This window comes from Acomys russatus, chromosome 24 (assembly GCF_903995435.1).
Source record: "Acomys russatus chromosome 24, mAcoRus1.1, whole genome shotgun sequence".
In the NCBI taxonomy this organism is placed as follows: Eukaryota; Metazoa; Chordata; class Mammalia; order Rodentia; family Muridae; genus Acomys; species Acomys russatus.
The window spans coordinates 17011538-17038899 of record NC_067160.1 but is presented as its reverse complement, the minus strand read 5'-3'; the positions used below and the strand labels follow the sequence as shown (position 1 = coordinate 17038899).

At 43.5% G+C, this 27362-nt stretch overlaps 1 protein-coding gene across 2 annotated transcripts; it reads right to left on the bottom strand.

Moving 5' to 3' along the window:
* Nucleotides 1-1067: 1067 nt before the first annotated feature.
* Nucleotides 1068-27362, bottom strand: Fastkd1 (FAST kinase domains 1). 2 transcript variants are annotated; one of them, XM_051166622.1, is made up of 14 exons: nucleotides 26933-27362; nucleotides 26391-26459; nucleotides 22092-22217; nucleotides 21064-21462; nucleotides 19097-19207; nucleotides 17966-18097; nucleotides 16167-16653; nucleotides 14003-14117; nucleotides 10012-10140; nucleotides 8132-8263; nucleotides 7478-7591; nucleotides 5105-5243; nucleotides 3933-4047; nucleotides 1068-1187 (listed from the first exon to the last, which is right to left on the bottom strand). In XM_051166622.1, the coding sequence occupies exons 1-14, from the start codon at nucleotides 27265-27267 to the stop codon at nucleotides 1092-1094; spliced, it is 2499 nt and encodes an 832-aa protein (XP_051022579.1). In that variant the 5' UTR covers nucleotides 27268-27362; the 3' UTR covers nucleotides 1068-1091. The 2 variants fall into 2 exon arrangements, with proteins under 2 accessions (XP_051022579.1, XP_051022580.1); XM_051166623.1 differs by lacking the exon at nucleotides 22092-22217.

Here is a 27362-nt window from a genome sequence, read left to right as displayed (position 1 = left end):
TTCCAACTCCCTATGACGTGTGTTTCCCACACCCTCTCACCCAAAACTCAGAGAACAACCCAGATGAAGGAAAGACTGTGAGAGCCACATAGTGTCCTCCAGAGTCCCAGGTGTTTGTCCTAGTGACCTCTCAACAGCTATGCAGCTACACAAGATCAAGCCGGCCAGCACTCAAGCAGGGATAGTGGGTGTCACAAGGCCTACTCCTAGTTCAGAAGCCACAGCAGTTTTACGGGGAGCTGGTCAGCTCTCTCCAGGCCCAGGCCCTGCTTCAGTGGACAGCCCGCTACCCATGTGTATGCAGCAACACTAAACGGACTCACTAGGTTACAGCCACAAATGTATAGAGAACACAGAAGGACACTGAGTTGGAGGAGGATGAGAGACAGGGACCCAGGAGGAGCTGGTGAGGGGAGCGAGAGGTGGATCTCAATTTGATCAAAATAAAATAGTCATGCATCAAGGGAAAAAAAGAAAAAATTCAAATTGTGCACCATGAGAACATCTTTTTATTCATTTATCATTTTTTAGATGTGGGATACTTTGGGACAGCACCTCACACTATGGCCTCGGCTAGCCCAGGACTCACTATACCACAGGCTAGCCTCCACCTCACAGCAACCCTCCTACCTGTACTCTAGATGGTTGGATTAACTCACTTGTTAACAGAGTTCTGAGCTGCGCATGACACACAGCTATAATCTCAATAGTCCAGAGGCAGAGGGAAGAGGATTGCCACAAGTTTGAGACCAGCTTGGTCTACTTAAGGTTAAATCAATAAACAAAATATTTTTAAAAACATAAAATATGTGTATTCTTAGCATTCATTGCTTAAAACTTTACAATGGTTTCACAACTGTCTCAGAGGAGCTATGAGGTTATACGCTGCTTGATGTTACCTCTCACGTCTTACTACACTCCCAACCCACTTCCCTCTTGGTTTGCTCTAACCAGGACAGATCTTGTTGGTCTCAAACACATCAGGCTTTTCCAACTCAGAATATTTGCACTTAGAATTTCTTTAATTGCCTTAAGCCACTTAAGTACACACAAATGTAGTGTGCCGCAGTCATTTTAAATGAACACTCCGATCATGACTTTCCTGCTCCAAATACATGTTCTCTCAGGTAACCCATCCGTGCATCCTTTGTTGACAGTGCCATAGAGTTCCATTCAAAGGAAGGGACCTGCAAAGTAAGTAGTTCATTAGAATACAAGCTTTAAACAACCACAGGCCTTTTCAATTTGATTTCCCTACCATTAGATGGAGCCCCCTGTTGGGCTAGTGAGGGGATAAATAAGCTTTCCAGTGACAGCTCAGCCATTTCTAAAATGTAAACACAGCTGTAAAATGTAGAAATGGTTTGAGTAGTCTCTAAGAATGTGAGTTAAGAGTATATATATGATTTGTTACTTAGTGTTATATGTTGTAGTTGAGTGTGTGTGTGTGTGTGTGTGTGTGTGTGTGTGTGTGCGCTAACACACAGGAGACACAGGGAGAGGGCACAGACTAGATACAGAAACAGACTCTGTGGACACCTCATCTACTAACCCTAGACCTGGGAGTTCTCGGCATCCAGAAATGTTATAAATAAAAGCCTGCTACTGATTAGCAGCCTGACTCCTCCACCTGGGAAAGATAGAAGCCAGGCATGGTGGCGCACAGCTGTAATGCCAGCACTCCAACCCTGAGGCCAGACTGGGCTAAACCAGTGAGTTCCCCACCAGCATGGCACAGCATGTTGCCTTGCTTCAGCCCCACTACATTTCTCCCACTAAAAATAATGGGAGAAATAGACAGGATAGAGAGGAGCTTAGAGGTTAAAATTGCTGGCTGCTCTTCCAGGAGACCTGGCTTTGGCTCCCTGCACCCACACGGTGGCTCACACAGTCTGTAACTCCAAGTCCAGGCATGCGTCCTTTGGCCTCTTAAAGCATCAAACAAAGATGTGGTGGCAGACAGACATACAGGCAAAGCATCCATGTACATAAAATAACATTTAAAACAAAACAAAGCAGAAAAAAAACAAAAAAACAAAAATGAAAAAACAGCCTGAATGAGTATTTCTTAATCTCACAGCTAATTATAAGAAGTACTTGATTGGGCCTCCCTGGACCCAAGCATTCATGGGATCACAGACCTATGACTGGGCAAAACACCCACAGACATAAAAAATAAAATACATTTTAAAAAACCAAAGTAAATTTATAATTTTTTAAAAAGCAAGTGTTTCCCACAGCTTTCATCACAGGCCCTTGGCTGAGGGTGGGTGTCCAGCATTTCTCCTGGGCTCCACTTTGGAAACTGTGCACAGGTGTGAGCATGAGTGCGAGGGAAGAGCTACAGGCACAGAATGAATATGCTATGTCATTTCTTAGGTTGTCATGCTGTAATGCTTAAAAGGCTAGCCTGGCACTGGGCGTAGTGGTGCACGTCTTTAATCCCAGCACTCAGGAGGCAGAGGCAGGTGGATCGCTGTGAGTTCAAAGTCAGCCTGGTCTACAGAGCGAGTCCACACAGCCAAAAGCTATACAGAGAAACCTGTCTTGAGAAACAACAACAACAACAAACCAACCAAACAAAAGCCTAGCCTGTTTACACAGAGAGCTGTGTGTCTCTATTCCAAACAGTAATGAAATTACTTCTGTTAACTTTTTATGTCACCTTGTAATAAAAGCTGAAAATTTCCTGTTTCAACCACTTTAAAATTTCTTTTCTCTGTACCTTGCTAACAGATTTTTAAATCATATCAAGTAATAAAGGATTTAATGACATGATGATATAGAAAAAATAGCTTAAGGACATTTATTTTTATATTGAATGTTAATTTGAAATCAAGTGATTTTAGACCTAAAGTTCAAAAATAATCACATGGGCTGGAGAGAGAGCTCAGCAGCTGACATCACACACTCGTCTTGAGGAGGATCAGAGTTTGGTTCCCAGCACCCGTGCCAGAAGGCTCACAACCACTTGTAACTCCCGCTCCTGAGGGACTCCTGCAGCCTCCACAGGCACCTGCACTCAGGTGCACGTACTTACACTCAGATACACACATACATAAGTAATTTTAATAATAAATAAAGCAGCTGTGTAAACCACCGGACAAGCTGATGAGCTTTCCCCGAAAGGCTGGAGGAGCCTGCCAAAGGCTGCAGGAATTCACTAAAGCATGACCTCTGACCTCTAGGCCACGGGGACCCTCCTGCCTCCACCCAGAAAACATTTCTGCCTCACAGCTCCCTTCATGCTCATTCCTACAACATCAGAGAAAGGCATTTCCCCTACATAGCGTATGTACCATAGTACAGCCTTTTCCTTTTAAACCCCTGTCCATAATATCTGACATGCAAAAAATAAACAAGCAAACCAGTAAAATTTATGTTTGTTTTGTGTGTTTGTTTGTTTGGAGACAAAGATATACCATTTATCTTTGGGATGCCTGGAGTGAAACAGATAGACCAGGCTAGCCTCAAACTCAGAGATCTACCTGCAGCTGCCCACTACCACCAGCTCTTCACTTATTTAAGACAAGATCTCACTACATAATGGATCTAGCCTTGACCTTGCTATGTGGCACAGGCTAGCCTCAATCTTGAGACCCTTCTACTTCGCACTTACAAGTGCTGGGATTGCAGGCCTGTATACTATGCCTTACACACACACACACACACACACACACACACACACACACACACACACACACCCTCCTTGTGTTAGGCACACAGGTGCAGACCCACATGTGCATGTGTAAAGGGACCAAACAGTGTCCTGCTCTGTCACACTCTGCCTTCTCTCACTGAACCTGGAGCCAGGCTGGTAGAGCAAGCTCCAGAGTCCACCTATATGCCCACGCAGCACTGGGATTAGGTGCACCTGCCATACCCGCCCCTCCATGCCTTTTTAGAGGCTGAATTCCATAGCTGTTTCATACCTGAATAACACGGTAGCCCAAAATCTCCAAATGTCGCTTTTTCATTGTAGACTGTCCTTTTAAGTGAGGAATGTTTGAACAAAAGGCTCTTACATCCAAAAATTCTAAAGCAATTCTACAAAATATAAAAACATTTACTTCCAAAACCATAATGACAATTTAACCAGTGACCACAAGCCTGTCAGGAAAAAGAATGCAGCCATATAAACTAACAGAAGCTAAACGACTGTAAACCAGAATAATACCAAGGAATTAGTTACTTTGTTCATTCTCCGAGACACAGTGTCAAGTAGCCCAGTTGGTGGTTTGACTGACTGTCTCTCCATTGGAATACTTGGTCCCCATTTGGTGGCCTTGTTTGGGGAGGCCTGGGGAGGTGGGGCCTTGCTGGAAGGAAGTATGTCACTAAGGGTGGCCTTAGAGGCTTCAAAACCACACACCATTCCTAGTTTGCTCACTCTGCCTGTGGTGTAATATGTGAGCTCTCAGCTGCCCCAGTCACCTGCCAGCTGCCACGCTTCCCTTGCCTTGATGGTGATGGATTCTGAAGCCTCTGGAACCCTAAGCCCAGAGTAAACTCTTCCTTCTCTAAGGAGCCACACCCATGTGTTTCATCACAGCAACAGGAGACATTGTGACAGATGAGCCTTGAACTGCTGATCCTCCTGCTTCTCCCGCCAAGTGCTGGGATGGCAGGCATCCACCACACCCAGATTTCTAATGAAGAAATTAGTAACTAACTGTCAAGCCTTGTCATCTAAAGAAACTCTAGCAAAACATCCAACTCCCATGAGTTTCTTTGTCCAACAGGGACTATGAGATTCCTCCTTCCATAAAGCATTTACCCATGAAGTCAAAGCAGCATAGCTGTGGTCTAACAGGATTTATGTACAGCAGCAATGCAGAAGTGGCTGAGTGTTCTCACAAAGCAGAGAAGGATGGGATACAAAGGACAACACTGGGCTGATGGACAACAAGGCTATCACTTGGCTGCACACACTGCAGCCCGTGGACACCTGAAGGACACTTACAAAGGCAGCAGACAACAGAATAGAGGCAGATGGTGTGGGATGTCTGAGTAGCAGGTGCTATCACAACCTTTAATAAAAGATATAAAATATAATTCCAAATATAACTGTTCAAAAATATCCTAGAACCAAAGTATCAATTACCTCTCAGCTTCTGGTGGAAGTGCTGGGTCAACTCCTGAAGGATTTGGTTCCCAGTGTATTCCCAGTGATTTCCCCGGAGTTACACTATGGCTTCCATAAGGAAGAGGGGTTTTTTGTTTATCCAAAATGCATTCAAAATCTATTTTTTCAAAAGGATAATCAATAATATAAATTAGGCAATAGTATAAATTATCCATGCATGTGTATACACACATATTACACATCCACACGTGCAGTTAAAAAAGCAAAAAAGCAATATAGCTCCCTGGTTATCGACCTCACTTTGTAAAGTACTATGCAGTGGTGCTCTTCTTTGAAAATAAATAAATACTAAGCAAGTATTAAACTACTGCACACAGCTGGCTACCCTCAGCACTGATCTCTGGAAAACCATGCCAGAGAGGTTTGCTTTAAGTCAGGCACACTGATGCATGCCTGTAATCCCAGCACTTGGGAGGCTGAGGCAGAAGTATGACAAGGTAGTATCAGCCGAGGTGCAAAGCCAGAGTGTCTGGGGAAAAAAATTATTTTAGTATCTGTAAGGTTCTTTGTCATGTTTGGAGGATGCTAAAACAACCCTTCTGAAGACTAGTGAAAACAAGGCCAAGCCTTCTTATATAAACTGCATGTACAGGAAATAAGTTGACACAGAAATGGACAAAATGGAACAGTCAACACAGAAGGAATGGCACGTGCAGAAACGTGCTGCTCTGGCCTCCCTTGTGAATATAACTTTGGGCAAGAAGCGACTGGCAATGGCTACTGGGTCAGTAGGGCAAATGCTCATGAGGGAACTAGCAGATGAATCAGCCTGAAGAACATTATAAACCCACTGAGGAGTGATGATCTTTGATACAATGTAGTAACAAGGAGCCATCTGTGAGACAGTCTGGCCAAGGACAAACAAAAGCTGTGATCCAATGAAGACTTCCCTCCAACTGCTGGTTTACCAGAAAGGTAAGAGCGGCTTGAGCATGTTAGTGCCACAGGACCCAATCAGAAGGATCTAGATGATGAAACATTTTCCAGTAAACTTGAACAAATAAATCATAAACTATATATAGGAAGCAACAGGAAGGCTACATAGTATTAACACATTAGAATTATTATGCCTCTTCATTGCTGAGTCTTGTAATGTTGCTTTGCTGGTCTAGAATCCCTACACTCAAGTCATCCTCCTGCCTCAGCTTCCTGCATAAGTGGACTCTGAGTTTCTGCCACAGCTCTCAGCCTTATTCTAGACGGTGGTTTGAATGAGATGGTCCTCATACTCTCAGGCATTTGACTAGAGGACACCAGCTACACTGCTTGAGGATGCTTAGGGGGTGTGGCTTTGCAGGAAGAAATGCATCACTGGGGGCAGGCTCTGAGGTTTCACAGCCTCCTCCCACCCTCCACGGGCTGTGCATCAGCTCCTGCCTCCGTGGTCCTACCCTGACTTCCCTGGATGGTGGACTACAAGCTGTAAGAGAAGTAAACCTTCTCCTCAACTTGCTGTTGGTCGTGGTGTTTATTTCGACAATAGACAGAGACTAGGATAGAGGGTCTGACCCAAAGTTTACATGATGGGGGTGAATCACCTGTGTGAGGGTGGAGGGGGGGCCCTTAAGAGGTGAGTTAGTCATGTGGGCAGCCCCTCATTATGTTATAAGATCAACAGCCCCCCAATCAACACTAGGGAAGTGGGGTACATATGGAGAAGTGCAGGAAAGGCCTGCACTCTCCCCAAAGTCCATCTGTGTGTCAGTTTCTTTTCTTTTGAGATAGGGTCTTGCTCTGTTGCCCAGGCTCACCAAACCTCCTGAGCAGCTGGAATTACAGGCATGTGGCACAATCAGGAGGGACAGAACCTTTTGACGATTCAGAAGTGTTTAGTGAATCTAAATCTGGCCTTTACTTAGCACTGGTGAACACTAACTTTGTTTATTGATTTATTTTGTGAAAAATAGCAGTATTGATGGTTTTCAGTTAGGCCACAGGAATGCACTTGACAGCTTTTGTCTACTTTGTCTGTTTGGAAGTTTTCATGATGAAAATTTGAAAAGAACCCATAAGCCTGGGCCTTCCGAGATGGCTCAGTGATGAAGAGCACTTCAGGCCATTGAGAGAACCAGATTGAGTTTCCACCACCCAGTGTGACTCATCACCATCAGAAAATCCAGTCCTGCAGGATCTGGCTCCCTCTGCTGGCCTATGTGAGTATTAAGGCTACACTAGTGCACTTACATGCAGGTAAGAAGCTAATATACAAAAAATTTAAAAAGCAATAATCTGTAAGAACAATTGTAAACCTTTCTGAGGTTGCAGCTAATTAGAAGACTCTATTAAAGTGAGTTTAGTCCGAAAGGAGCAGACCCGCTTCCGGTGACTTACCCACTGTGTGGTAATAAGGTGACAGAGCAGCGGCTTTTACACACCTGTGTCCTCCCAGGACTTCTACTAACATTTTATAGATCTGTTGTTGTGCTCCATTCATAACACCAATATCTTCAGGAAAAATTTAAACATTACAAGGCATCCTAACTTGACAAAGTGAAAAACAGAATTTTTTACCAAGAGCCTCAGGACTGTGCATGCGGCTCAGCGAGTCTGTAAAGTGCTCGCCACCACCCCCACCGCCCCCACCACCCCCACCCCAGGCCTAAGGACCTGAGTTTAATCCCCAGAGCCCAGATAAAGGTGGAAGGAGAGGATCAACTCCAGAATGCTGTCCTCAGACCCCACACGTGCTGCTGTGCACCAGCACATGCACACAGCTACAAGTAAATAAATGTAGTAGGGGCCTGATGGACTCCATGTGAAAGAACTCTCAATTCAAGAGGAGACCAGTGATTGCTCTCATGTGGTTCAGTGTCCCAGATAAGAAATCCCTGTAAAATGAATTCCACACAGATGCATTTAATAAGCCATACGCCCTCTTGGAAACGCTAGCCACATTTAGACTTAATGGTAATAATAGTAATACTGTATTACCTAACAATCTGTTCTGGAGTTAACTACACTCTCTTAGCAAAAGAAGACTCATACCTCTGCTATACTGCCGTTGACAGAAGCGGTCGTGAAACCACGGAACCTGGAGCTCTGGGCACTCCAGGCAGACTGCCCTATTTAACTCCATAAGGCGAAACTGGACCCTTGTACTTAGAGACGAAGGTAAAACTGAAATTAAAAACAAATTGCTAATGGGGGGATTGGATAAGCCCAGACTCAGCAGAAACAATTCATCTCTTCATTCCATGACCCCCACTGTTGGTTGATACCATGACTTTTTTTCCCCCTTTCATTTATTTATTTATTTATTTATTTATTTGTTTATTTTTACTTTTTCCTGACAGGGTTTCTCTGTGTATCCCTGGCTGTCCCGTAGACCAGGCTGAACTCAGAGATCCGCCTGCTTCTGCCTCTCGAGTGCTGGGATTAGAGGCGTGGGCCACCATCAAGGCTGATACTTTAAACTCTTCATGAGAAAGTCACGTGACTTGCACACAACTGCTTCACACCTTTAAGTTGGTGTGCTTGGTAAAACGCTGAAGACCGACTTCTACACTTTGTAAATTCTAAAGCTACATTTAAAAAAATGCTACCAAGAATGTTCCCTGACTTCCTTTATGATCTTCCATATTGTGGAATTTATCCTAAGGAAACCCGTGGTTCTCGTGTAATACTCAATGTTTGTAGTGAACTGGAAACAACCTATAAAATAAGAAATAAGGGTAGAGGACATAACTAAAGTGACAGGAATGCAGTGCATGCAAAGGCCCTGGGTTCAATCCACAGCACTGTGTTTTTAAAGAGGGGGTTCCTAGTTTCAGACGACAAAGCGTCACTGTAGCTATATAATGGTATGCTATGAGTCCAGTAAATAGATAAGATCAAAAATACTCTATGACATGAAAAGTTCTTCAATGAAAACAGCAACGTTTTAAATTTTCAATTTAAGAGCTGGAGATGGCTCAGAGGTTAAGCACGGGTTACTCTTCCAGAGGTCCTGAGTTCAATACCCAGCACCCACATGGGAACCATCTATAATGAGATCTGGTGCCCTCTTCTGCCGTGCAGGCATACGTGCAGGCAGAGCACTGTGTGCATAATAAATAAATAAATAAAAATTTAAAAGCAATTTAAGATATCCATCCAAGGCCGGGCGTGGTGGCGTACACCTTTAATCCCAGAACTCGGGAGGCAGAGGCAGGTGGATCGCTGTGAGTTCAAGGCCAGCCTGGTCTACAAAGTGAGTCCAGGATGGCCAAGGCTACACAGAGAAACCCTGTCTCGAAAAACAAAAAAACAAAACAAAAAAATAACAAACAAACAAACAACAAAAAAAAGATATCCATCCATTTAAAAACATACTTTGAAACGTTAAGTATTTATACGAGACCAAAAGAAATCATCCAAGCACTTGGGGTGGAGGCAGATGCAGAGCATTTGCTTAGCATGCAGGACACCCTGGGCTCACTCGCTCCACACAGAAGAATACAAGGAAGGAGAAGCAAGAGCCACCCCGTTACAGTGGGACCCCATTTACTTGGGGTGGACCTAGGGATAATATCTAACATTCATAATTTTTTTTAAAAGACAAACTCTCAATACAAGGCCCTGGCTGGCCTGGTCAACTTCAAACTTTCAGCCATTCTCCTGTCTCAGCTTCCCAAAGGCTGAAATCATAGGTATAATATGTAGGTATGTATATTATATACCTATTGTATGTTTCTACTTATAGTCGCATATATATGTAGACACACACCTCCCCACCCTCCAAGTCCTGGAGATGAAACCCAGGGCTTCACAAATGCTAAAAACAGGAAATAATGTTATTAGCCTTTAAATGCCTCATTATGGACACAACTGACACCTGCAAATAAAATGCATGTAATAAATTCTAAAGATAAAATGTAGATACATACTTTCAAGTTGAGAATCTAATCTCGCTAAGAAGTGGATGTTAAACATTTTCTTTAGCAGATCTTCTGGAAAATATTGAAGTATAGCCAAAGAAAAACCAAGAAACACTAATGTTACAGGATCCAATGTACCTAAAAAATAAATTTAAAATTATAATGTACACATTTCACATATACACATAGACAGGTAAGCTGTTTAGATAGAGCCAAGGGTTTTTTTTTTCTGATATAAAAGAAAACATATCATATCAACACAGCACTCACAAAATTAATCTATACCGTTACAAGTCATTTTACAGTAATTTTGGGCTAGAGACAGAGTAAGAAAGAGGGACAAAAGAAAAGTACTGTTGACCCAGCATGGTGGCATATACCTTTCATCCCACAATTCAGGAGGCAGAGACAGGTGGATCTCTGTGAGTACTCTGTGAGTTCCAGGACAGACAAGGCTACATCTCACCCCAGCACAGCCCATTCCACTAAACTCCAGCCTACATACCTGGGATAATGCTCTAGAGCAGCTGACCTCACAGGCATCCATATGGCTTATGTCAGTGCCCCCTCAGACAACAGTAGTCTACCATTTCCATTCTTCTGCGTCTCCAGTGCCTGGGACAGCACCTGACAACCACCAAGTGCATGGTGACTGCCGACTACAAAGGCAGAGCCATGTGCCAGGCAGATCACTTCTAAAACTGCCAAGTCAACAAGTAACTGGGACGGGTCTGGGAATTCTTGAAGGCCAACCTATGCCAAAAGTCATTAAGACCCTACACAAAGAGACAGGAAAAGGAAAGAAATTCCGTGCCTCTGTTGTCTGCTTCCAACAGTACAGAAGACTAAACTAGTATGCCTAGACACTTGCCTCATTTATGATTTGGTCTTCTTTCAAAAAATAAATGCAGTAAAGAAATCCAAAAGGAAAGACTTTTGTTTGTCTGGTTTTGATTTTTTTTTTCTAGTACTAAAACATTATTTGCCCTTTTAAAAAGAGATACAAACTAATTAGCAGCAAAGCATTAACATTTCAGACAAATCATAAATATCTACCAAGATCTTAAAAAATGCTTGTTTCAGCCAGCTGGTGGTGGCACAAGCCTTTAATCCCAGCTGGCAGATCTCTGTGAGTTCGAGGCCAGCCTGGTCTACAAAGTGAGTCCAAGACAGCCAGGGTTCTTTTATCCAGAGAAACTCTGCCTTTAAAAACTGTGTTTGTATGTATGTATGTATGTATGTACACACACACACACACAAACACACACACACCTACCTCTGCCTCCTGAGTGCTGGGATTAAAGGCAAGAACCATCACACTTGCTAAAGTAAAACTTTTTAATTAAATTAAAAATCAACTATTAAAAGGAGACAAAATTGGGGCTGGAGCAGTGGCTTGGTGGTTAAAAGTATTGATTGTTCTAGATCAGCAGTTCTCACCTGTGGGTCATTACCACGTTGGGGGTCAAATGACTCTTTCACAGGGGTCACCTAAGACCATTGGAAAACACAGATACTTATATTATGATTCATAACTGTAGCAAAATTAGTTATGAAGAAGCGATGAAAATAATTTTATGTGGGGATCACAACATAGGAACTGTATTCAAGCACTGCAGCATTAAGAAGGTTGAGAACCACTGTTCTGGAAGATCCCAGTTCGATTTCTAGCACCCACATGGCAGCTCACAACCATCTATTAACACCAGTTCCAGAAGACCAAGCGCCCTGATCTGGCCTCCATGAGCACCAGCCATGTAAGTGATACACAGACATATACGTAGGCAAAAACACTCATACCCATAAAAATATTTTTAAATGGGTCCAAACCATAAAATATTTTATGTACCACAACAAACTAGTAACACAAATACAGGAGATGGAAGTACTGGCTAAAACAAAGCAACCAGACCATCTGTAATGTGACACGTCTTCAATCTCTATTGTTTAAGAAAAAAAAAAGACAAAACCAACAACAACACAACAAAACCCAAGAAGAAATAGGAAGGAGGTGACAAAATTAAACAAAATCATTTTCTAAACAAAACAGAAGCCAATTCAGAGGCTTCTTACTCCTCTAAGGAGGCTGAGCCAAAGGTCAAGACTTCAAGGCCATGGCCAGGGAGATGGCTCAGTGGGTAAAGTGCTCGCTATACAGGCACGAAGACCTGAGTTCTAATAGCCAGAACACACACAAAAAGCTGGCATGGCTGTATGGACCTGTAGCCCAGTGCCAGGACATGGAGACGGAAGGGTCCCAGGAGCTCGCCCAACCAGCCAATCCAGCCCCATCAGAGAGCTCCAGGCTCAGTTCTGACCATGCCTGAAACAGCGAGAGAGAGGGGCTGAGGTGCCTCAGGGGGAAAACAGAGCTTACTGAGCAAGTTTGAGAGCCTGAGTTTGGATCCTCAGAACCACATTAAGCTGAGGGAAATGGGTCAATTAGCTAAGAATACACAAAAGACCCTCAATACAGGGAAAGTAAAGGACTATCACCTGAGACTGTCTTCTACCATTACACACTAACATGTGCGCGCATACACACACACACACACACACACACACACACACTAGAATCTCCCTATATGAGAAACAAAAAATTGGTAAGAAATAAGGACATTTTAAAATGCTGTAATACCTGGCACTGTACATTAGCATGGTCACAAGGAAGACTGTTCGATGGGCGTGGTGGCACTTGCCTGTAATCCCAGTACTCACTAGGCAGAGGCAGGTGGATAGCTGTGAGTTTGAGGCCCGCCTGGTCTACAAAGTGAGTTCAGGACAGCCAAGGCTACACAGAGAAACCCTGTCTCAAAAAAACAAACAAAAACAAAAAAACAAGGAAAACTGTTCCCTTTCCCTGAAGCATACAGAGTGGGTAATTCAAAGGTTCCTCATATGCAGGCCAATGCTAAGGTTCAAACTAAACTAGGGATTTACTACACAGATGTCTATCCCTTCAATTTTTGTTTGTTTGGTTGGTTTGTTTTGTGAGATAGGGTTTCTCTGTGTAACACCTCTAGCTGTCCTGGAATTCACTCTGTAGACTAGGCTGGCCTCGAACACACAAACATCCACCTGCCTCTGCCTCCCAAGAGCTGGGATTAAAGGTGGGAGCCACCACCACCTGGCCTGTCCCTTCAATCTTAATGGGGTTTTGAAAACCTTGATAACAAAAGGGTAAAAACAAAATCCTCTCCCCAGAATTCAAAACTAAGTTAAAAATGGGGGTTAAGGGGTGTTGTATTCTAGATTACAGGAGATGAAACAGATAACCACCAAAAGCAACAAGTAAACAGTAGACAGTATAGTGGTTATTTGGGGTAGAACTCAAGAGACTTTAACTCTATTAGGTAGTCAGGGGCTATTGAAGCTTCTTAGTGTGCAAACAGGGTGTGCTGACCCAGGGAACCATGTCATTCTTAGTGTGGAAACAGTGTGTGTGGACACAGGGAGCCGTGTCATTCTTAGTGTGCAAACAGAGTGTGCTGACCCAGGGAGCCGTGTCATTCTGGACAGGTGTATGCTTCAGTAATACACTGCAATATGTTTTGAAATAGTGTGTGTGTGTGTGTGTGTGTGTGTGTGTGTGTGTGTGTGTGTGTCAGGGGCAAAAAAAATAACAACAAGAGTGACAAATATTATCATTATCAAGTCCACACAGTGGATATATCGGGGTTGCTTGTTCAGTTCTTACAAACTTTAACATTTTCATACTAAAAAAGTTTCAAAGAAATGGACACTTTTCTTCTTTCAAGACACAACAGGAAGGGGTAGGTGGACCTCTGCAGCCCACGCTGGTCTCAATCAATCTTTCTGTCTCACCAGGTGCTGATATTACAAAGACACAACACCACACCCAGCTTAAAACATTTTCCATACAGAATTTCTAGCTATTATGAATGCCCAGTTATTGAAGGCCACTATGACAGCTCTTAGCTCATATTTACAAGAATCTTCTCATCTACTCACTCATTATACTGTCAAATACTTTACCTACCTAAGTAAGAATTAATGCATTGAACGCACGCTCCAAAAAATGCATCCTTTTGAGGTGGGTCATAGTTCATAACGCTGAATGGAAGAATAATAGCAAGGATCGAAAAGGGGTGGATCTGTATAAATGAAACAAAATTTAGTATAAGCTTCAGCAAAATTAGTTCCGACCTTATCATTCTAGATGAAGTCTTTCTAATATGTCTATAACGGGATTACAAATGTATCGCCTACGAAATGTTACACCCTGCAGTGATTTATTTAAATTTGTGACTATTAGTAACTGTAAAATGTCAGTACAGCAACAGCAAAGTCAGCCAAGCTACAACCTAATTCTGTGTAGAAGCCTGTTCCGGGACCACCACTCCCTGACAGTGAGTAGGAAGCAGCCCCAGTTATTGCTGTCATCAGTGCACTGATCAGGACAGCATCCTACAGCCAAGCTAGTCCCTTCAGTGAGAGCCAACAGCATTTTTCTTCCATACTTTCTTTACCTTTGATACTTCTGAGTCAGGGGCCTCACTCTGCAGCCCAAGCTGGCCTCAAACTCAAGGCCAGTTGCTGAGATTATGGGTGTAAGCTATGGCGCCTGGCTGTACTGGGGGCCGGACCTAAGGCCACATGTGTCGACACAAGCACTCTACCATCTGTTTGTTCACTCACTCAGCTAAGCACCACCGGGCACAAAGCTCAACATGTAAGACATTTTTTTGCTCAACTGTGAAAAACACTAGCTTCTAAATACACCTCATGCATACAACCATGACTTTGTAAGTAAACACCTTCTCCATGATCCATATGGGAGCTGTTCCAGTGTAATTTGTACTGACAATTTAGGAATGCTGCTGTCAGTCACACCTTGTAATTTTCTCAGTCTTCATGTTTATCTCACATTTCTAATATTGTATGTGCATATGTGTGTATGATGTACCTGTGTGTGTGTGTGTGTGTGTGTGTGATGTGCCTGTGTGTATGTGTTTGCGTGTGTGTGTGTGTGTGTGTGTGTGTGTGTGTGTGATGTGCCTGTGAGCATGTGTGATGTGCCTGTGCGTATGTGTTTGCGTGTGTGTGTGTGTGTGTGTGTGTAAAGGGCCTGTGAGTGTACGATGTGCCTGTTAGTGTGTGTGCCATATCTGAATATGTAAGTCAGAGGATAGCTCTGTGCAGCTGGTTCTCTCCTTCCATGGTTACGAGGCTTCTGAAGAACAAACTCAGGTCCAACAGACTTGCATGGTTGGGAGGCAACTGTATTTACTCACTACGCCATCTTTCCAGGCCTGTAATGGTGATACCCAGGATTATAAAAAAAGAAAATTAAAAATCAGTTATTTCCTATCATGAAAATATACCTAATATTTAAAATATTGCCATCTAATTAAAAATTCTTGCTGGTTGTGGTGGCACATGCCAGTAGGATTTGCTGAAGGAGGTGGAGGCAGGAGGATCACAAGTTCAAGGCCAGCCTGGGCCACACATTTGAAAGCTGAGCAATGGTGGCGCACACCTTTAATCCTAGCACTTCAAAGGCAGGGGCAGGAGGATCACTGTGAGTTCAAGGTTAGCCTGGTCTACACAGTGAGTCCCAGACAGCCTGAGCTACAAAATGAGATCCTGTCTCAAGGACAAAAACAAAAGCCAACAAAGCCTCTGACTTCTGATCATAAGGACCAAAGGAATCAAACAATGACCACCAATCTCTCCAGATCTTTGGCTAGACGAACAAAGTGGCTGTTTCCTTCTGTTTTGTTTTGTTTGAGACAAAGTCTATGCATCCACTTTGACTTTAAACTCTTGGCAACCCTCTTGCCTCAGCCTCCATCCCTCCCTTCTCCAAAGTGGTTTTAAAGAGAAAAGGAACAAACTGATGAACTAGAAGCCAGAGTTGAATTCTTAAGCTTCACACATTAAGTTTGAAAAGGAACTATTGATGATGATGATGACGATGATGATGATGTTTCTAGAAGCTGAAAACAGCCGGGCACCATGGTGCATGCTTACAATCCTAGCACTTGGTTAAGCAGAGGCAGATGGATCACTGTGAGTTCGAGCCCAGCCTGGTCTACAAAGCAAGTCCAGGACAGCCAAGGCTACACAGAGAAACCCTGTCTCGAAAAAGAAAAAAAGAGGCGGACAACAGTGTGACAGTAACGTCTGACACTGAACTTCACCTTTTCGATCTGCTGAACAACCACTGAAGCTATCCTGTCGAGCAGCAGAGCGCTGAGGTAGTTAGTTTTGGAAAGGAAGGATGCGATCTTTGCAGCGTTGGTATGGTCGATCTCATCCACAAAACGCTGCAAGGCGCTGACGGACTCCTCAACAAAGGACTCATGCAGCCATTCTCCTTTCAAAGCCTTCAGCTCCTCCCACAGGAGATCCAGGCTGCTGCTCTGCCGTAACCGATGATGGCCCCAGTGGTCCAGCTTGTGCAGAAGGTTCAGTTGGTTCCTAGCAGTGCTAGCCAAGCACGCCTGGTCACTCTGAACCCAGCGCATGAGCGAGGCCACCAAGTCACTCAGCTCCTTGAAGTCACACTGGGGCAGGACTGCTTCAACTCGGGAGGCCACTGCTTCGTTGAGGTAAGGGAAAGGGAGCAGGGAAAGAGCAGAGACCAGAATAGAAATCTCACTTGGTGTGATGCTGGCTTCCAAACGGCTATTGCGTAAGAGATGGGGCGGGGGCAGGGAGGAGGTTGGGAGGTGGCGGGGGGAGAAAAACAAAAAGAATATAATGAACCCACCAGCAACAACAAAAGCACACAAAATGCATAGTTAAAGTAGTGTTACACAGTCCTTGTAACAGGTGAGGTAATCTTAGAAAGCCACTTCATTTAAGACTAATTCACACGATATAGGTCACAGGGGTCACTAAGGAAAAGCTAAGGTGGCATAACCATGCTTCAGACCTTTTTAAGCAAAACAAAACCATCAATGGGAAAGAAGAGGTCAGGGTCAGAGCAGTGCCCAGTGCCAATGCTGGGGAGTCTGAGCTCACGTTCTGTATGACCTTGAGAGCTGCTGCGACCTTGAACCCTGACATAGGGTGATCCTCAACAATGCCAACTCCTTTCCTAGTTACGTGGACCAGACACACAGCCTGAAACACAGACAGACAGACACATACCTGACCTCACTCTATTCCTCTTTTTCTAAATCTGCACAGTAACTATCCTGCCATGAGAACAGCAGTTCTTTTTTGGTTTGGTTTGGTTTTTGTTCTTGTTTTGGAGACAGGGTTTCCCTATGTAGCCTTGTAGACCAGGGTGGCCTCCAACTCATAGATTTGCCTGCCTCTGCCTCCCGAGTGCTGGATTAAAGGTGTGTGCCACCATGCCCAGCAAGAACAATATTTCTTAAACAACAAATTAAGAATTGAGCACTTTAAGGCATTTTAGGTTTAGAACTGTAGAAGAAATAACTCAATTTACATTAAATTCAAAACTGGGTGGCTGTGATTTTATTGTTAGTTGTTTTTGGAGTTCTGAAATCCTACCTAAAAAGAACAAAGAGCACACACAAACCCCACTGACTGATTGCTTGGAAAATAAAATATTCATAATATCTCATGCTAACCATGATGCATTGGTAAAGGTATGGTTGCCGCTATTAATAAATTTAAAGAATAAAATTAGTACTACTTCATTCTAGCGCAATCAAATCAATGAAACACTGAGTGAATTCCTAGTTAGAACACAATGTTACACATCCAGGGAAAATAAAGTGATCATTATATATGTTTGTTCAGTTGTTTAGTGGTACTGGGGGAAATCACACTCAGGGTCATGTCTGCTACTACGGCACACTAGGTATAGCTCAGATCTTAGAACCTCAGGAATCAGCCATTCCAATTAGTCTAGAAAATTCCAGCTACTTATACACACACACACACACACACACAAATGGATAGACTTTGAAATGAAATACTAATGGAATACTTTGTTTTTTAAATACTGGTACTTAAATCTTACCTGAGAAGTAAGTCTCTGAGTTTCACAAAAAGCTCCTTACTGTGAAAATGGAGAGCCGTCAGTGCCTGGGCTATCTTCAGTAGCTCTATGGATTTATAGCTCTCCAAATGTCTCTGCAGAACTGAGGCGACTCTACGTAGAACACATGCACAGCCAAGTCACTGCTTGTATACTCAGCAATCCCTAGACAAGCGGCAGGCCCCACACTCTACTCTATCTTGGGAGTCAGTAAAATCACCTCCTTTTCTCTCCTCACAGAACTGTCTCAAGATGCTGAGAGAAACATGAATAAGTAAAACAAAGTAGAAGCAGTCATGAAACGTTTGGAAAGGGGGAGAAAAGCATAGTCTTAGGGGTGGGAAGATCACTTAGTAGTTAAGAGCACTAACCGCTCTTCCAGAGGACGGGAGTTCAGTTCCCAGCACCCACGTGGTGGCTCACAATGCTCTGTAACGCCAGCTCCTGGAGACCCAGCAATGTCCCCTGGACTCCGCTGGCACTAGGCATGCACGATACAAATACACATATGTAAGCAAAACACTCACACACATAATTCACATGTTTTTAAAGAAGAGCATAGCTTTACAAACAAAGAAAAGTTCACAGAACAGGCACCAAAGTCCACATCACGAAGGACATTTTTTTCCAAAGTTACTAACAATCAGTAATACTAGTCTCATTTTCTTCCATAAAAATCTTCCAGCCCTCACATGGATATGTTAAAAGCAATCAAAAAAAGAGGCGGGGTGGAATGCGATAGAGGAACCATCACAAGTTAAGCACATGCGATTTGAATGGGCTTTTCCTTCTAAGGTCTCGTGTTACCAGTAAGCTACTGTACGGCATTACGGGCAACAGTGGGGCAAGTCCATATGGAAGCTTCCGGAGACACAGCCCTTGCTCTATTGCACTGGGATGCTCTGCCTCAGCCTAACAGCGGCAGAGAGGACATGAACATGGCTGTAAAATAGTCAGTCTCTGCTCTGAAATCACAAACGGGAACGTAAACAGTGCTGTAAGCCGCCATTCCTTATTACTCCAAAATAATTAGACACAAACATTTGCCAGGATAACATGGGTACTTGGGAGCGACAACTAAACTGAGCACCACGAACTTCAGAAAAGGACTACTTTTTGATCAAGTGTGAATTTCTGCTCTCCATATTCTCCATGGCTCCCACCACTGTCAGTGCTTGCTGGCTGGTCAGGTCCTCCGACATCAACAGCATAGTTGATTTAAGCCTAGAAGCAAAAATATGGTTTTTGTTTTTTGTTTTTGTTTTTGTTTTTTTTGATGTTAGGAAATTGGCTTTCAATTTGTTTTAATTAACAGTTCTGGGGTAACAAATCGAAAACTACAGGTCCCTGTACTGTGGAGATCTTGGAAGCCCCACCTAAGGGAAACTGCTCCTCCTCACTTATCCACAGATTTCTACAAGTTCCGGGCTGCAGAACTGGGTCAGAAGGCCAGGTGTGTGTACTGCTCCTGCGGAAGACCCAAGTTAGTTCCCAGCATCCATTTCAGGTGGCTCACAATCACCTGTGGTGAGTTACAATGTCCTACAGGACGCTGAGGGCACCTGCACTCACACATATGCATGCCCACACATGCATGCACATAGTTAGATTAAAGATATTTTTAAAAGACTACCACAGTTCTAAATATCCCATATACTTATGGTGAGTAAGGGAATCCTACGCATCACATACCTCTGGCCGCATGGCCTAGAAAGGGAGACTCTGATGGCACTGTGTATTCATTTAATATATATTCGTCTTCTAGCAATATCTAAATGTTTTTAATGGAATAGGATAACCAAAATACCATAAAGATTTCTATGTATATCAGGTCCAGGCACAGATCTTCACGTCAGGTATCTGGGAGGCTGAAGCACAACCGCAAGTGTTTAAGACTCACCTGGATAAGCCGGGAGGTAGAGGACTCCAAAGAGAGTCCAGGACAGCCAAGATAACATAGAGAAACCCTGTCTCGGGAAAAAAAAAAAAAAAAAAAAAAAAAAAAAGACTCGCCTGGATAACTTAGTGAGATTGTTTCCAAATAAAAAGTAAACAGAGGGCCGAGCATGGTGGCACACGCCTTTAATCCCAGCACTCGGGAGGCAGAGGCGGGCGGATCGCTGTGAGTTCGAGGCCAGCCTGGTCTACAAAGTGAGTCCAGGATGGCCAAGGCTACACAGAGAAACCCTATCTCAAAAAACAAAACAAAACAAACAAAAACAAAGTAAACAAAGAAAGTGTTCAGCTAGTATGTGCGAGACCCTAGGTTCAACTCATAGCACAACAAAAAAACCCAAGCAAATATTCCAAAGATGTGCATCTATACCAGTGTCCTATGAAAAGAAAATTCTTGTTTTGGTGTTTCGGGTTTTGGTTTTTTTTTTTTTGTTTTGTTTTTTTGTTTTTTTGAGACAGAGCGTCTCTGTGTGTAGCCCAGGCTGGCCTGGAACTCACTTTGTAGACCAGGCTGGCTTCGAACTTACAGAGATCTGCCTGCCTCTGCCTCCTGAGTGCTGGGACTAAAGGTGGTTTTGCCTGGCGAAAACAAAATTCCTTTTTTTTAAAGATTTATTTATTATTTATTATGTATACAGTGCATATCAGATCACATTATAGATGGTTGTGAGCCACCATGTGGTTGCTGGGAATTGAACTCAGGACCTCTGGAAGAGCAGTCAGTGCTCTTAACCGCTGAGCCATCTCTCCAGCCCCAAAAACAAAATTCTTAAAAAAAAAAAAATGAACCAGACCAAACTCACTCAAGCTCGGTGCTGTATGGGCAGCTGTTACTAAGCACCTAAGTCCTTTTGTTTTGTTTGGAGCAAGGGGTGATATGGGATCCTGCTTTGCAGCTCAGGTTGGTCTGGGAATCTGTGTGTAAGCCATGGTGGCCTCAAATTCACAATAGTCTTCCCAAGGTCTAGCGTCACAGCCAGGTACCACTATACCCAATGAAGTATGTGTAATCGACAGTTTCCCCTTCCATGGTCCCTGGTGACTTTGATAAGCTCCCGAGTCCCGAGAAGAGCTAAGCATGCAGACTCCAACTCAAGAAGTAAAGCGTTTTAGAGTGAGCTTACTGTTTCTTTATTTCAGGTCCCGCCATCGGTCCCAACGCGGCAAACAATCGGACAAAGCTCAAGGGATGAGCAGATGAAGGGATCATCTCAGCCAGCCGCCTTCGAGCCACCTCAATAAATGTGAAACTATGGAACTGTAGAGAATGATACAGGCTAAGGATTCTACTGATGGACTCCAAATCCAGATGGTCCATGTTGCTTATGAACACTTTATTGCACTTCTCGAGCAGTGGGTAGTAGCTGCGCTTGACGTTGCGGAGAAACAGGACTATCCTCCTCGCAGTGTTGACCTGGGAAGAGTCTACAGTATCAAAAAGCAGCTCTGTTTTGTTCATAAGCTGTTCTTGAAAACAGTGCGATGTTAAAGAGGAAATGCTGACCATCAAGACAGACAAGGCCCTGAAGGGGAAAAAAGCACACAGAGTTTTATATTATTAACAAAAATGACCAATTCTAAATTAAATGACTAGATATGGCAAGAAATTGGCAAGCATATTGTTTTATGCCATAAACTGTCTCATTCGCTTACTCCTTTTTTCCCCCTAGCACCATGAGAAACATCCTCTGGCTCAGACTCGGAATATCATGTTTTCTGCTGTCACGTGCAAAGATGTGACAGATGGATGGGAACATGGCATGTAAACCTGCTAAGTTAAATATCTTAGGTCCTCCTGGGTGCAGTGGTGCATGCCTGTAATCGAAGCACTCAGGAAATCGAGGCAGGTGGATCTCTGTGAGTTCAAGGCCAGACTGGTCTACAAAGTGAGTCCAGGACTGCCAGGAATACACAGAGAAACCCTGGGGGCTGGGGGGGGGGGCGGGGAGGAGAGGGGGCATGGGGAGAGGGCACAGGGACAACTTAGGTCCTTTAGAGATCTCAACAATACCAAGTAGCTTTTGCCATTGCTGCTTTATAGATGAGGATGATGAGCTCACACAGATGAAATTACAATGATGGGCTGACAGATCTCTATCTGCACCCAAGGCCAGCATCTTCACGCCCACACAAGCCTCCCAACTAGATGTACCTTAAGTCCTGTATGGTTTCCAAGTTCCTATTTACAATGTCAGCTATTTTTCCCATTAATGGACTAAAATAAAAATGCTGATCAGCCAGGCAATTGGAAAATATTGACAGCACATTCATATCAAACCTATTGAAAGAAATACAGGTGAGATCATTAGTATCAATAAGAACACATGACACAGTTAAGATAAAAAGCAACAAGAACACCATACATTATTAATACAGATGACAGCGTGTGCCCAGCATGTGCAAGGTCAATACATTACTAATACAAGATGTGCCCAGCATGTGCAAGGCCCTGGTTTTGGGTTTGATCCTCAACACTACCAAAACACACACACACACACACACACACACACACACACACACACACACAAAACAGATGGGTATAAATCTGGGAGGAGAAAAGAGTATGTCTTCAGGGTGTATTCTGAATATACTCAAAACACATGTATGAAATTCTTGAAGAACACAAACATTATGTTAAAAAACATCAAATTTTCCAGATGAGTTGATTATTTACTATCATAAAAATACCAAATGATGATTCTTTTAAAGTCTAGTACTTTAGAAACATTTAAAAGAAAAGCACTCACAATCATCTGAGTTTTACTTACTGACTTTTGAGGTAACTGGAATACTGACTCATTTGCGTATTAGCAAATAAAATTTCTGTGAAAACTTTTAGAATTTAAGTGTAAGAAAAATGATTCAATTTCTTCAAGTGAATGGCAAGACAAAAATGATGTGTTAGGCGGGCATGGTGGCGCACGCCTTTAATCCCAGCACTTGGGAGGCAGAGGCAGGTGGATCGCTATGAGTTTGAGGCCAGCCTGGTCTACAAAGCAAGTCCAGGGACAGCCAAGACTACACAAAGAAACCCTATCTCAAAAAACAAAACAAAACAACAACAACAACAAAAAAAAAACAATGTGTTATACAAATTCACTAGTTTCCTTTCCCTTTCTCTTTTATTTTGTTGGTTCTGGAGATCAAAGCCTGGGGCTCATGTACACTTTGCAAGCACACTCACATTAAGCTACATTCCCAGAACTAGGTTTTAATTTGTTGCTATTGTTTGTTTATTTAAAGCTTCAATGTTGGGCTGTTGAGTTGGCTCAGAGGTTAAGAGCACTGCCTGCTCTTCCAAAGGTCCTCAGTTCAATTCCCAGCAACCACATGGTGGCTTACAACCATCTACAATGAGACCTGGTGTCCTCTCCTGGTGTGCATGCAGACAAAGTACTATGTACATAATAAATAATATAAATCTTTTTTTTTAATCTTTTTTTTTTAAGCATCAATGTTGGGGCTAGAGAGATGGCTCTATGGTACATACTGCTCTTCCAGAGGACCCATGTTGGCTTTCTAGCATTCACATCCGGTAGCTCACAACTAGCTCTAAGTCCAGCTCCTGCGACTCCAACACCCTCCTCTGGCCTCTCCACAGGCACCGGCACATATGTGCACATATACCCCAGCTGCCACACACATATACAAAGAACTTTTTAAAATAAGACAAAAAAAATCTATCTTTAAGCATGGGAATGTTCATAGCACAACGTATAATACCCCAAACTGCAGCTAATCCGCATATTTATTTCCAATCAATGGGTAAATTCCACATAGCCACAAAACAACATAATGCAGAGCACTAAAAAGAAGGAACCTCTAAGCCAGGCAAGGTGGTGCACGCCTGTAATCCCAGCACTGGGGAGGCAGAGGCAGGTGGATCTCTGAGTTCGAGGCCAGCCTGGTCTACATAGGAAGGCCAGGACAGCTATACAGAGAAATCTTGTCTCAAAAAAAAAAACAAAAAAAAAAGGAACCATACATTATGGAGGAATCCTCAAAACACATGGAGAAAACTACATATAAGGGACTATATTCTATTTAAAAGACAAAACCTAATTTTTGGTGTGAGGCGTGAAGATCCTTTGGCAGGCCAGCAAGCTGTCTGAGTGAGTAAGCGCCATGACCTGACTTCAACACAGCTTCTGAGAGTTGCTCTGACCTCTACTAGCAAGCAGCGACATGTGCATGCCACACCCTTTCCATGACCCGGACAAAGGGAAAAATGAATGACCATGGAGAAAAACACCAACTAGGAAGTCAAGATCCCTTTGGGATAACAAAGTGGAACCCGAGACTCTAAAGAGGATTTCTGGGGAAGTGATGACACTGTGTGTGTGTCTGCTTTTGAGACAAAGTCTCCCTCTGCAGTCCTGGACAGCCTGATTCACTATGTAGCCCAGGTTGTCCTAGAACTCACAGAAATCCTCTTGCCTCAGCCCTTCCCAGTGCTGGGATTATAAGCATGAACTGCCTGCCATGATCCTGTTTCTCTTTTTACCTTAAGTGTGTGCGCGTGCATGCGGTGTCAGAGGACAACCCGTGGGACTCTGTTCTCTACTTCCATCACGTAGGTCGGGCTCGGGGATCCAACCCCAATTACCAGCTTAGGGACAGGTTATCTTCATCAGCTCCCACAGCACCTTGCTGGGCGCTGTGGTGGCTTTCAGGCTCTCTCTGACTCTGAGTTCTCTTCCCTTGGCTTCTGCTTGCCTAGTCCTACTAGCAGTGGCTTTTGGCTATCTCAGATCCCTAGGCAGGATAATCCAGAAGACTTCCTAAAGTGGTTCTGCTATTGTCTTTGCTCTCGTACAAGGAAGACCTTCCACACGCATCTGTAGAGTGTGCTGTCTGGTCACAAAGATATCCTGAATAGAGTTCACATTGTCCTTGATGATGACCAATTACGGTCACACGAAAACACAACTGTATAGTTTAGAAAGCACATTCGCAACAATGCCGTCAACAGCAGCTTACACTCTCTTTCCATTTTGAGTGGAGTCAAAATGTATTGACAGCAATACAAAACAAGCTGGCTGAAAAGTGGCATTTAACAAGAGCAGATATTGGTGTAGACTCTTACTTTAAAAAGCTTTGAAGCTGGCTATAACCTGTGGTCACTGCCTATGCACAGACGTGGGGAGTGGCGGAAAGTCAGCAGTGCTACACGGCCCTGGCATTCCACCAAACTGCTGTCTTCTTTTTTCTCCTTCTATAGTCCTTGCAATCTAGGGGTCTTTTGTTATTGTTACTTATTTATTCGATGTGTACAGGTGTTTTATGGGCACTCACGGAGGACTCTCGGGAACTGAAATGACAGATGGTTGTGAGTGGCCATATGGGTGCTAGGAATCAACTGCCAGGCCACCTCTCCACCCCTGGAATTTGTTTGTTGAACTCTTCCAGAGTCAAAGCAATGAGTTCACTACTCCCTGTGACTCCAGTGCATTTACATTTTGTTAATACCTCTGTGGAAAGGAGCCAGGAACCTGCTGAGTTAAAGAGGGAACAGCTGAAACACTTGCCTTTCTTTATTAAAGAAAGAATATTCTTTTTTTTTTTTAACTTTTTAAACAATTTATTCATTTATTACGTATACAGTGCTCTTCCTGCATGTACACCTGCAGGCCAGAAGAGGGCATCAGATCTCATTATAGATGGCTGTAAGCCAACCTGTGGTTGCTGGTAATTGAACTCAGGACCTTTGGAAGAACAGTCAGTGCTCTTAACCTCTGAGCCATCTCTCTAGCCCCAAGAAAGAATATTCTTTACACAGTTAAAAACCTTCAGCCGGGCACCGCAGCACCCAGCACTCAGTACTCAGTAAATCCCAGCACTCTGGGAGGCAGGCAGATCTCTGTGGGTTCAAGGCCAGCCTGGTCTACAAATCGAGTCCAGGATGCCCAAGGCTACACAGAGAAACCCTGTCTCAAAAAAAAAAAAAAAAAGCAAATACCACAACCCCTCAAACAAGCCAAGTGCTGCTGTGCACACCTTTGAACCCAGCACTTGGCATGCAGATGCAGGCGGATCTCTGAATTAGAGGCCTGCCTGGCCTACAAAACAGCCAGGGCTACAAACTCTCAAACTAATTGAATTCAAAAGGTTTGATTTTTGTTTTTGTTTTTTTGTTTTGGGGCGGGAGGGGGGGGCCAGGGTTTCATGTATGCCTGGCTAGCCTCAACCATGCTACAAAAGTCAAAGAGGATCTTGAACTCTGGCCCTCCGGCCTCCGCCTCTAGAATGTATGACAACAGTGGTTTCATGCTGGGGATGGAATCCTGTGTGGGCCTCAGGTATGCTAGCACACGTTCTACCAACAAGCGACATCCTCAGGCCCAGTGCATATTTTTTTTTCCCCGTAAAATTTCATTCTTTTCCGGTAATCCATTTTGATAAACTCCCACAAAATAACACTGATCTTATACGACAAGCCCAGGGCACTTGCCTTTCCAGCCTTTTCCATCCTTCTGTAACCAGTGCTTCGACTAGGGGGTGATGGGCTTCAACAGCGAACCTCAAGACAAACAAGGGAAAGCAACGTTTAGTTGGGAAAGCCAAGAGACCACCACTAGATCAGCAAACACAGAGCTCTGTGCCCGCTGCTGGCTGGCTCCCAGGCACTGAAGCGAGGAGTAGCTGTTTACCTGAGGAGTAGCTGTTTACCTGAGGAGTAGCTGTTTACCTGAAGAGTAGCTGTTTCTGTGTTATAGCCTCATTGCCTTTAACCAACCACATTTCTCCAACATTCCACAATCAACCAGTCTCTCATACCGAAAGCTAGCCATTTCTACTTTCCTAATTTTCAAAAACTGTTATCACTACTTGGTATCAAAGAATATCTTTTTTTTTTTTAATCCTTAAAATATTGCACTATCAGAAAAAAAAAAACTATCTTCTGGAAGAATGGTTTTTGCATTTTAAAAAGATTTCTTAGAAAATTAAAATATAAAGTATAATTGTTTTCATAAAATTGAGAGAGCAACTTACTGTTTTACGCTGTATAATACACCCACCAGGGCGTCATCCGTCAGTGCTTGGGCACGATTTGTTGCTACCTTGCAAAGAGTAAGAAACTGGGGGTGGTTTCTAACACACTCGGTATTCTTCTCTGCGTTGGCCTTCTGTTTCTGAAACTGCCAAAGCACACTAAACGCACGACCCACTTGCTGTTCTGTGAGAGTGGCAGCATTTCCTTCAATAAGATCAAACACCTGTTCTTCACTGGTACAGTTCTCCAGCTGAATAATTAAGGACGCACAACTGTAGGGGCGGAACGGAAACGCCCTCCACAAGAGTTGAGAGACGCCTCGTAGTCGGAGCATATTTATAACGGACAGGTCTCCAAAATTAAAGGTTTATTTTCCTTCGTTAGCACGATTTTTCTTGAGTTAAAAAAAAAAAAAGGCCATCTGCAGGT